Source organism: Schistocerca serialis, chromosome 3 (assembly GCF_023864345.2).
Source record: "Schistocerca serialis cubense isolate TAMUIC-IGC-003099 chromosome 3, iqSchSeri2.2, whole genome shotgun sequence".
In the NCBI taxonomy this organism is placed as follows: Eukaryota; Metazoa; Arthropoda; class Insecta; order Orthoptera; family Acrididae; genus Schistocerca; species Schistocerca serialis.
In genome coordinates, this window is record NC_064640.1 from 319,418,478 (window position 1) to 319,431,252 (window position 12,775).

At 41.2% G+C, this 12,775-nt stretch overlaps 1 protein-coding gene across 1 annotated transcript in view; it reads left to right on the plus strand.

Annotated features, from left to right (window-relative positions):
- The window catches only part of LOC126471603 (glutamate decarboxylase), a 278,613-nt gene that overhangs the window by 234,385 nt on the left and 31,453 nt on the right, over window positions 1-12,775 (plus strand). The window contains exon 8 of the mRNA XM_050099840.1: window positions 5,522-5,600. Coding sequence (XP_049955797.1) covers window positions 5,522-5,600 — 79 coding nt within the window. The remainder of the gene's footprint in view (window positions 1-5,521; window positions 5,601-12,775) is intronic.

The window sequence follows — 12,775 nt, forward strand, 5'->3', positions numbered from 1 at the left end:
CCGTCATCCCTCCATGCCTCAAGAACTGACTTAAAACTTCTTCTTGCCCTTCATTCCTTGCGAATTGGACAGAGGACCTCCACTATACCACACGACAAAATCTTCAAGGAATAAAAAATTGCAGAGGCTTTATCTGGATTATAATTTCAACTAGTAACTGCTGCATAGTAGTGGCTGCATTTAATATTCATGACTAGTTAAAATGTTTTCAATACGACAGGAGGCCCCTGTGGAATGTGAAAGGAATGGAAACTATTGATCAGCTTTCGCATCAAGTCTCTCCCGTATACGTCACTAGAAACAACTTTCATGCATTTTCGTAACGATAATATCCCCGTATGACGAGAACTGAGCATGAATCTGATTGTGCTAGCGCCCAACTTAATTTCTCTGCTAACGTTAGTCTCGCAATGGTATAGCCTCCGTTCTTTGCCTTAGACCATGCAATGTTTTAGTTTCTTTGTTGTATTTTTATCTTACCTGTTAGACAACTTGAGAAAACATATACGCCATCTGCATGCAGGCCGTTTAATTAGAGTTCAGTGTGTGTTAGTAGTTAAATTACAAGTGTGTTGGGTTTCTGAAGCGGCAACGGGAAATTATCTGGACGTTGTTTATGTTAGTTTGGGAAAAAGTCCTAAACATCTCACTCGTGTCTCGGGTTGATCAGTGTCATTGAGGCGCGCGGTTTCAGTACTGGTATAGTTCACCTCCCTGTCTCGCAAGCTAATACCTTATCATACATGAGCATTCCAACATATTCTCGACAGAATGAAATGCATAATTCAGATAACTATAAAAAATACTCTCAATATCAGTAGAGACATCCGCTGAAGCCCTTAACATAACAAGAGTAGCGCGTGATGCTGAAACGCTTCACGAAACATCTCATGTACTCTACTGAACTGAGGTCCAGTCTCGGGCCTGTAAATAGGCGGCGTAGGTAGCATATTTTGTCATCAAGTGTGTCATATTGATATGAAGGCCAAGAGCCTTGAATCTGGAGTTTCATCCAATCTAATAAAACAAGGCCGAGATGGTTCGAAGAATGTGAAAAAGATCTTAGGCAGATTGGTATCTCAGAGAGAGAAATTCCTGACAGGAATAAATTTAGAAGATTGGTGAAGAACTACTAAGGTTATAAAATGGCATCAACGTCCAAAAGACATAGAGGACCTTTGTCCGAAGAGCATAAACACGCATTTCTTGGTGGGCTCAGAAGGCACTGGCCGGAAGTCAAAGCTGGAACAAGAACAAGACCTAGACACTAAAATGAAATTGGTTGTAACCACGCAGTCCATAGGGGCTCAACCATAAATAAAAAAAATATTGATGTGAAGCTCTATACATATTGGTTTCAAGCATACGAAACCAAGAGCACGTAGTTACCAAGACGTTTTTACACTGAATAGCCAAAGAAACTGATACACCTGCCTAATATTAAGTAGGGCCCCTGCGAGCGCGCAGAAGTGCCTAACAGGATGTGTCATGTATGAAGTAGAGCTGGAGGGAAATGACACCATGAGTCCTGCGGGGCTGTCCATAAATCCGTAAGAGATCTCTTCTGAACAGCACGGTGCAAGGCATTCCAGGTATACTCAATAATGTTCATGTCTGGGGAGTTTGGTGGCCAGCGCAAGTGTTGAAACTCAGAAGAGTGTTCCTGAAGAAACTCTACCAATTCTGAACGGGTGGGGCGTCGCATTGTCCTGCTGTAACTGCCCAAGTCCGTCGGAATGCACAATGGATATGGATGGATGTAGGTGATCAGGCAGAATTCTTACGTGCGTGCCAATAGTCAGAGTCGTATCCAGAATTATCAGGGGCCCATATCACACCAACTGCACATGCAGCTCACCATTACAGAGCCTCCACCAGCTACAACAGTCCCCTGGTGTCATGCAGGGTCCATGGATTCATGAGGTTGTCTCCATACCCGTACACGTCAATCCGCTCGATACAATTTGAAACGAGACTCGTCCGACCAGGCAACATGTTTTTAGTCGTCAACAGCCCAATGTCGGTGTTGACGGACCCAGGCGAGGCTAAAAAAATGGTTCAAATGGCTCTGAGCACTATGGGACTTAACTGCTGAGGTCATCAGTCCCCTAGAACTTAGAACCACTTCAACCTAACTAACCTAAGGACATCACACACATCCATGCCCGAGGCAGGATTAGAACCTGCGACCGCAGAGTCGCGCGGTTCCGGACTGACGTGCCTAGAACCGCTCGGCCACCGCACCGGCCCAGGCGAGGCGTAAAGCTTTGTGTCGTGCAGTCATCAAGAGTACACGAGTGTTCCTTTGACTCCGAAAGCCCATATCGATGATGTTTCTTTGAATGGTTCGCACGCTGACACTTGTTGATGGCCCAGCATTGATATCTGCAGCTATTTGCGGAAGGGTTGCATTTCTGTTACGTTGAACGATTCTCTTCAGTCGTCGTTGGTCCAGTTCTTGCAGGATCTTTTTCCGTTGGAGGTTTAATGTTTCACCTGATTTCTGATATTCGCGGTACACTCATGAAATGGTCTTACGGGAAAATCCCCACTTCATCGCTACCTCGGAAATGCTGTGTCCCATCGCTCGTGCGCCGATTGTAAGACTACGTTCAAAGTCAGTTACATCTTAATAACCTGCCATTGTAGCAGCAGTAACCGATATAACAACTGCGCCAGACACTTGTCTTATATAGGCCGACCGCAGCGCCGTATTCTGTCTGTTTACGTATCTCTGTATTTGAATACGCATGCCTATACCTGTTTCTTTGTCGCTTCAGTGTATTTGCCCTACACGTATTGCCCTCATTCCTCTGATAATGATTAAGTCTCACAGCAAAAGAAACTCAAAGTCTGCGATATGAAGAAATTTTCGGCCTCTCGCTAGATCTTTCGGTCGTCAGTGAAGTTTTTATGGCCATAAAGCTGTCGGGGCGATGAAACAGATGTTAATTTGTGAGGAATACGGAACACGAATGTGAGGTCCAATAAAATGATACTGGAATATCTGTTAATTTTTGGTTCCCTGCACTTCGCATCTCTGTACTACTATGGAGTATTTCATATCACTTGCTTCCAAAGTTACATCACTTTTAAAAAGCCAAGTTCACTCCTTTCATGCAAGATATGACACCGTTTAACGTACAACTCTTACTGTCTTGAAAGATTTGTATTCATTTACAAAATACGTGTAATATATTCTAATCGCTCTACTATACTATTCTAGGATAAATATTAAATCCTATTCCAAGGCGCTAATGGAGGAAAATGCTAGCAAGCGCTCAGCAAACTGAAAATGTTATGAAACAAGTATCTAACGAATCTTCGTGGTAGAATAAATCTAATATCCTTAACGAACAAACAGAGTTAGCTAACACACCTTTCCTGAAAAATTTCCAAAAATGGCTTTCCAGCCTCCAAAGCAAATAATGTTAGTACACTTATCTGCAGATCAAGTAGCAAATTTATATGCTACAATAATTCTCATGATGCTAAATGTAATTAAATAATATACTATATAAACTTTATAATTAATTTAACAATATCAACTCAAAAATTCAATTCCTCTGTACTAGTGTAAAAGGCATTACAGTTGCGTAAGTGAATATATGATCCTTTCCAAACATAGGACATCATCGTCAAATGTTACGATATATCATAGCATCTGTGATACACATATGTTTGTAAGCTCTTTGTATGTACCAAAACATGTGGTGCGTCGTAGAAATCTTCTCAGTGACAAATCTAAAGTGTTCAGTGAGAACAATTTACGTGTGCAACAATAAGAATGCAGTGGGAATGCATACTCAAAACCGACGTTTCACGTAAGTCACATGCAACGAAAATCTGTAACGCAACCATCTGTGTGTGGCGTGTTTATAATTATATATTATTTATATTTTAGGACAATTGATCTGTAGAAAACACACCACAAGTTATAAAGAAAGCGTGTAAACCGTCTGAGGATGAACCACAACGATTCGAAACCGGTAACGGTACCCTTTGAATAAACGAACTGAAAGTAAATTTGTGGCTGGTTGCTGTCCTAACACCATCAACATTTGTCTTCGAACAACAGCCACGGTCTCCATCATGTCATCATATGACAAAAGAGCAAAAATAAAACTAGTTACTAGACCTTGATCTGAATACTGATTTTGGGCTCTCGCTATAGAAGAGATATCGCAGGTGGGAGAATGTTTTCTATGGAAGGGTGTAAAATATATTCTTCTACACTTCAGAGTAAAAAATGTCTAATAATGCGAAATGAGCACCACACGGTACTGTTCACTGTGAGACTATCTCTTCCGGAATGGAGGCACAGGAAAATGGAATACCGAATCGGAGAGAAAGGAACAAATATTTAGCGGCATGATCTACCTAACACGTGACGTGAAAATTCTAATCCATTTCATCGGGAAGGCTGAAACTGATTTGCGCTATGAGCATAGTAATAAAAGTTACACCCAAATTAAGGTGAGCTTTCGCCTGCATATTTTGAATGTTAGAAAGAAATAGAGGGTTTAAAATGCTGTCAGGGACGAGATCATTAGAGACCGAACACAAGCTCGAATTGTGAAAGGAAATTAGCTGTGCCTTTTAAAAGAAACTGCTTCGGCATTTGCCTTAAACGATTTACGGAAATGACTGGATGCCAGCGTGTCTTCCTACATCGCAACTTCGCTCTCATCCCCCTCGTAACGTACTTCATTGAACTGATAAGCTGATGTGAGTGCTGGTGCAGGATCCCTATGAACTTGCCTAAGCTTCTTTTGTGTCACGACTGCAATTCACCTTCATTTATCAGTATACAGCGACCAGTTTTTTATCGATTCATCCCCGTATTATGGCTACACTTGCAGTGCACCTAATATAATTTCATATCTAGCCGAGAGTGTGTAATTGTTAGTGTATGCTTTTTGCGATTTTAATGCTACTGGTTTAGAACTTTTCCATGAAGGAGTTGTATCAATAGAGACACAAAGTGAGTGCGTAAAATTCAAATACTGGAATATCTGTTAATTTTTGGTTCCCTGCACTTCGCATCTCTGTACTACTATGGAGTATTTCATATCATCGGTTAATACATGATCTAGGGGATAGCAGCTTCTCAGTGCAACAAATACCTCTAAAAACTTTAAAAAGCTAAATTTTGAAATTCCAATCAACCGATTATGATTACCGAATATCAGAAACCGATTTAGATAAAACAGAATCAATTTTTACCATAGGTTACTGAGATCCTCAAAATTTGTACGTCCCTAAATTCCGTTGTCCACCGTGAACAACATAACATTAGCAGAGTGTAAATGATATCTGTGATTAATTTGTGTTTCAAAGCATAATCTACATAAGTTAAATTGTCTCGTGATATCGCCAGATGACCGCTCTAACGAAAATATCGAGATTCTTGATCAGAATGACTTTTACAAAAATTATGTTCTCACACTACGAATAGTTTCTTTCTCTAGAATTTATTTTTTATGTACCTATAGTTAATTATATTTCTGTTATTTCACAGGGCCGATTCTGTGACATGGAATCCTCATAAATTGATGGGAGCTTTACTTCAGTGCTCTACGGTCCATTTCAGGGAAGAGGTATGGCTAACGTAATTTTACTTTGTCGCTGTGCTGATTTAGCTAACTCTAGTGCTAAAAACAAAACATTGGCTTTAATTTTAGTAAGAAATTTCTGAGAATGTACGTTTGAAGCATAGCACTCTATTGAGGCCAATCATGAATTGTGAGAAAACCGAGAAAGAAGAATATCGGAGCGTCTGAGATGTGGTGCTATAGAAGGATGATGGGAATTTGGTGTATCGATAAGACAAGAAATGAGGATGTCCTCCGCAGAACCGGCGAGGAGAGGAAAATATGGAAAACATTGACAAGGAGGGACAGGTTGATACGACGTGTTCCAAGATAGCAAGGAATATCTTTCATGGTGTCTGAGGGAGCTGTAGAGGGTAAGAAATGTAGGGGGAGACAGAGCTTGGAATATATGCAACAATTAATTGAGAACGTTGGGTGCAAGCGCTGCTCTGAAATGAAGAGGTCGCCACACGAGAGGAATTCGTGGTGAGCCACATAAAACCAGTCAGAAGACTGATGACACGGAAAAATGCATGCAGCATCCCGTACAATTTTTTATGATATTCATATCGGGTGCTGGCACTAATAACTTCTGTTTAAATTCAAATTTTGTTATTATCTAGCATTACATTAATTTTGGAAGAGAAATGAACGAACACAAGCATACCTGAAAATACACTGCTCAAAAGAACTAGGGGAATATGACTTGGGGCGTCTGTCATACTCCATTGAGCAATAATTGAGGACTGTGTATGTTATTAAACCTTTATCTTCCACAAATTAAGTACACAACAAAACATCATTACGTCCTCGCTTTTTTACACAAAGAGAGCTGAAATGTCCGACAGGTGTCGAAAACAAAGTGAAAACAGTCATTCATCTCGTCATCCTGGGTTCTTTTCTTTGAACTTTGAGAGCTTCAGTAATGTGTATGCGCTTCGTGAGCATTCATCATTGCCTGACACCTTTGTGATATGCTACATATAAGACTACGGAGCTCACCCTGTGGTATCCGTTCCCATTCCTTAATGAGAGACCATGAGAGTTCTTGGACAGACTGTAGTGGAACAAGACGACTACGAACACGTCTGTGAAGCATGTCCCACATATGCACGATGGACTTTAGGTCGGGACTCACCGCCGGCTATTCCGTTACTTCAATGGCCAGGCTTCGTAAGACATCCCCGCTGACACCACCGCATAGGTCCTGGCATTAGAAGGAACTCAGGGCCACCACCTTGTGCAGCAGCCACCATATGGTCCAACAGGTTCTAGCTGTAAGGCGAACATGGCCAGTGATATGATCCGTATGGCTGTCAACATTGAAGCCCTCCCACAACATCACAGAACCTTGGAAATCTTGTCTATTTCCTGGATAACATTTGGCAGGTACCGCTCACCAAGGGTTTCCGCACGCGATCACGGCCATTAACTTGCGTCAGAGGTTATCTGGACTCGTCTGTGAATAAGACGCCTCGCCAGTAACGAAGTTGCCAGTTGACATGGGAACGGCAGAACTGAAGGCGAGCAGTAATACGTTGTCGTGTCACGGGGGTACTCGAACAGGACGTCTGGGTCGTAAGGTACTTTCTCGTAACCTGTTGATTGCCGTCTGATCGGACACAGAGGCTGCAGTGGTCCTTCTGAGATCGTCTTGCAGTGATCTGCCGGTATGCGTATGACGACGCCACGCAGAGATGGCCAGATACTGGTCTTCATGTGGTGTTGTAATGCGTCAGCTATCTTGTCCAACTCTCCTTGTGTATTGACCTATCTCCCTGTAGCGTGTCCACAACCTACAGATGACGCATGGAGAGGCATTGGCATCTGCAGCAACACGATCGAAAGTCCAGCCTTTTTTAATCAAACAGACTGCCCTTGCAGCTTTCACTGCAATAAGATGTCGAATTGCATGTGCTTGGTTACATACAACGTCGACAAATGACAACTGCCATCTGCATACGTCACTAGAAAACACTGGGACACCTGCACTCGCTTCCTTCTGAGGGGTCACCTGACACTATATGCATAACACAGCGACTAGCTGGAGAATGATTTTAATTGTTGCCTACATTGAAAGCGAAGATCTCAAGCCATGCAATAAGACCACAGATCCCGCCTGTATCAAAATAGATTTAATATAACGAACGTTGATACACATGTCCACGTAATTCTTCTGAAGAATGCACACTAGCAATTCTTTTAAAAGTACACGCTGGTAGCATTAGAGGGCCCCAGATTGTGCAGAACTGGAGCCAAGAGGACATGTGACCCACCACCTCTGACGTAAGTCTTGGCAATAAAGTGGCGTGTGCATGCGCAAGTCAGTTGTACGGAATTGACGCAGTATGATGGATCGATGTGCTGACGTAACAGAATGGCAGAAAGGATATATCATATTTGGACGTGCCCATGACCGCGCAGGGAAAGAAGCTACCGGATTTGTTGGTATATCACCGCCGACTATCCAACTTCCACGCCGTTAGAACACTGACTGTAAGAAGGTCTTAAACGACAGGGGCCAGAGATAGGGGTCACGCCTTTTACATAAAAATCGGTATCAAACGGAACAGAAATTACTGTTTTCAGTGATTGCAAGTCAATCTCATTAAGTTTCCGACCGAACATTCCGAAGGGTACTGCGTGCAGCGGTGAATTCCAGTACAGTAAACTGGGTGTACTTGACCGATTTTCACATTCATTTGTGATTACCATGACAGTTTTTTAACTTCTGTGATATTTATGCTAGTGAACACAGGGGTTTGTATGAATGGATAACATATTAATTAGCACAATACATTTTCTAAAATGCAGACCATGTAATGGAAAAAATTGGGTGGTTAAAGTGAGCATGGATTTGGGGGTACATTGACCGGCCATACTTCCTCCACAACTGCCAGCTACCAGTGCATTTGGGGTCATTATATCGAAAACATAATAAAACTTTGACCATCTATAAATAAACACGGTTCCAAAGCTTTCTTAAGTGCTTTATTAAGCCACATAAAAGAATAAACCTAATACGGTACATAAATCAGTTTGTTCCGTTATCAAATTATAAATATAACGAAAGGTACTAGGATGATGTATCACACATATAATTCCAAATTTAATTGAGCATATAATGCCTTCAATTTCATTCATATTGAATCTAAATCCTCATTTCGGAACATCTTGTGCAGTTGGAACTGAGGTGATATATTCTTCATTTTTCGAGTCAATATCTGGCACTTGTGGCCAAAACAACTTCATTCCTTGTTTCTGGAGATATTTTAAATTATGTCTTGTACCCGAATCACTGCATGAACCCCAACAACTTCCAACGTGCGCAATATATGAATGACATTTATCGTTCTCCGTTGTAGTCACACTGACAGTTACAAATGAGCCTTCGTCTGTATGCTGATGGTTAATGTATGTGTTCGTTAGTTCCACTCTGTCATTAGCATCTACGCTGTTTAGTAAATTGTGTACCTGTAATCTTGAGGTAACAATGACCAGTGGTCAAGGTAACCCCGAAACAAATAAATCATGCACATGGCCTCATAAATCGCAATATAGTGGCGCATATATATATATATATATATATATATATATATATATATATATATATATATATATATGAACAAACAACTAATCAGTGGTCTGTTTTGAGAATTAATCGGGTAACATACACGATATAGTTGGAAACATCGATGGCCTTGCAGTTAAATGATATTGGTGAATTTTGTACAACCAGATTTTAACACATGTTTTCGTATACAGTTATAAGTCGCAACAAGTTAGCCGACTGTTGCGAAAGAAAATCGGCACTACATGGCACCATTTAGCGTGCATTGGTGAAATTTTACCACCAAACAGTATATACTTAACACGCAGCTGAGAGCCATTCAGAGCTTTGAAACTTTTGGTGTATGAATGGTCAAAGTAAACGCGGTGTGTATGAATGGTCAAAGTAAACGCGGTGGACAAAGTACATGGTTTACGGTTTGCTGACATCGATACATATAGCTGCACATCTTCGATGGGCCAAAAAAGTAGCTGACTGGAGGCGCGTAGTGTGGTCCGACGAGTGGTGATTACGCAAACTTTTAAAATGATGCAAAGTGGCGAGTGCACGGTGGCCCAGTGCGGCTTTTAATCCGCACTATGTGAAGGGTGTAGTTCATGACAGAGGTGGCTCTGTAGTGTTTTGGGAGTGTTCTTCGTACCATGGTTGGATCAGCTCCTTCAGGTTGCCGTGAACATGAACCATTATCATATTTCAACACGCACAGTGACCACGTGTTGCCGTTTCTCCTACACGTGAGTATGCTGTGGACGTCCTCATCTTTCACGATGGTAACAGCTGTGTTCACAGGGCTGTGCGTATGCGTTCCTAGTTGCACGAACACTCAGGAACCTTATAGTTCTTCGACTGGCACGCTAAATCACCCGATTTATAATCCTATAAAATGTCTGGAGATATTTGGGATTGCGATGGAACATAGCATCCAGCAACACCGAAACCTGATAGCTCTATTGTATTTAATCATCAATTAATGACTTCAACGGGATATGATATACCTCAAGAAGCTTCTGAACTCTCTTCTTCCACAAACATAAGTCATTATTAAGGCTGGAAAGGTGTTAAAAGGTATGTTTCCAAGGGTGACTAATATTTTGGTAATATCCTTGGCAAAGCCAGCGGTGACAAACGTATCCCATCTCGTGTAAAAGATGTATGAAGAAGGCGAAATACACTCTGATTTCAACAAGAATATAATAATTCCAATTCCAAAGTAAGCAGATGCAGACGGGTGTGGATATTACTCAACTATCCCTTTAATAAATCATGGTTGCAAAATACTAACACGAATTCTGTAAAGAAGAAGAAAAAAACTGATGGAAACCGATTTGTGGAAGTTCAATTTGGTGTCCGGAGAAATGTAACAAAATTTGAGGCAATACCGACCTTACGACGTCCCTTAGAGGATAGGTTAAAGAAAGCAAACCTATTTTTATAGCATTTTTAGATGTAGGGAAAGCTTTTGACGATGTTGACTGGACTACACTCTTTGAATTTTTGATATTATCATGGGTAAAATACATGGAACGAAAAAAGGTTACTTACAAGTTGTACAGAAACAAGAGTGCAATTACAAGAGTCGAAGGACATGATGGGGAAGCAGTGGTTCAGAAGTGAGTGAGGCAGGGCTTTAGCATATCCTGCATGTTATTCAATCTGTACGTTGAGCAAGCAGTAAAGCAAACCAAGGAGAAATTTGGAGATGGAATTAATGTTCAGGGAGAAGAGATAAAAACTTGAGGCTTGCCAATGACACTGGAATTCTGTTAGAGATAGCTAAGGACTTGGAAGAACAAATGAATGGAATGGATAGTATCTTGAAGAGAGTTTATAAGATAAACATCAACAGAAGTAAATTGTGGGCAATTAAATATTTTTATGGAATTTGTAGACTTAGAGTTAGCTACTGACAATGCTGACTGGAGTAGTCTCCTTGATATTCTGAAGGAGCAGGAATAAAATTCAGGGAGCGAAAGACTATTTGCAACTTTGACGGAAACCAGATGGCAGTTATAAGAGTCGAAGGGCATGAAAGGGAAGCAGTGGTTGAAAAGGGAGTAAATCAGGGTTATAGCCTATCCCTGATGTTAGTCAATCTATACACTGAGCAAGCATTAAAGGAAATCAAAGAAAATTTTGAGATAAGGAACTGTAGTTGAGAGAGAAGAAATAAAAACTTTGAGATTTGCCGATGACATTGTAATTCTCTCAGAGACAGTAAAGATCTTTGAAGAGCAGTTGAACGGAATGGACTATCTTGAAAGGAGGATATAGGATGGACATCAACAAAACAAAACGAGGATAATGGAATGTAGCCCCAAATTAAATCAGGCAATACTGAAGAAATTAGATTAATAAATAAACCAACACAGTGGGATCACTTCTTTTATCACCGATTACCAGTTTCAACCTGCGTTGCAGATTACTTTTTTCTGTAGCTGTCATGAAAACAGCTAATTTTCATGTTTTCAGGTGTGCTTATATCGAAATGAAAATGCAAGATTATCTCTCGTTTTGAAGTTATGATAACTTTACGTTATTGCCTATGTAAGCTTAGGCATGTATTTACCTTGGTGTTATCCCTCGGAGTAAGCTCACTGAGGGAGCAACCGCTTTGCCTAGCGTTAGTAGTTTTCTGCATGTGATTCCCTGATTAGTGTGCAACAGTGATCGGCTAACACTGATGCACTCCACTTTCCCTGGTAACTCATTTCCATATCCGAAATTTGCTGGTGGAAGAGTTCTCCGTGCTCGTCGGTTACAGCACCACAGTTCAAATCAAATGGCTCTAAGCACCATGGGACTTAACATCTGAGGTCATCAATCCCCTAGACTTAGAATTACTTAAACCTAACTAACCTAAGGACATCACACACATCCATACCCGGGGCAGGATTCGAACCTGCGACCGCAACAGCAGCGCGGTTCTGGACTGAAGCGCCTAGAACCGCAGCACCACAGTTGCCAGGGAAGAAGTCCAAAGGAGAATCTAGGAATCTAGGATACGAGTATGTTGCACCCCAGTCTGTTGAAGTAATGCAGAAGATTTGCTACAAGATCCTTATAGTTTTCTGCCCTCATTTCCTGGAAGGTTTGTTGAAGCATGAGCAAGGGCATCCCAAGCTAACTTTTCATCACCTGTCAGGAATGTGTTGAAATGCTCATCTTTGCACAAGTGGCGTATCTGGCGACCCACGAAAATTCCCTCTTTTATTTTAGTCTCACTAAGACCTGGAAATTTCTCGCGCAAACAGAGAAATGCTTCCCCAGTTATGTCATTGGCCTTAAAGAAGTTTTGTATGAGCTTAATTTTATGTGAAGAGCATGAAGAATTAGAATTATGTTCTTGGTTTCTACAAGTGCTTGATGCATAACAATGTTAAATCCTGGTTCAAGTGATTGACGCTTAGGCCGATCTCTCTTTTTATGATGAACTGCTTTGGCGCGTCTGTCCCAGAGGCACAGGAAGCAAAAGAATTTGGTGCAGCCTTGTTGTAGCCCAAGAAATATGCCTATGACTTTCAGATCCCCGGAAACCTGCTATTTAAACCTGTCATATTTCAATCGCAATAACAACTGTTTCATATTATCATATGTTTGTTTCATGTAAGGT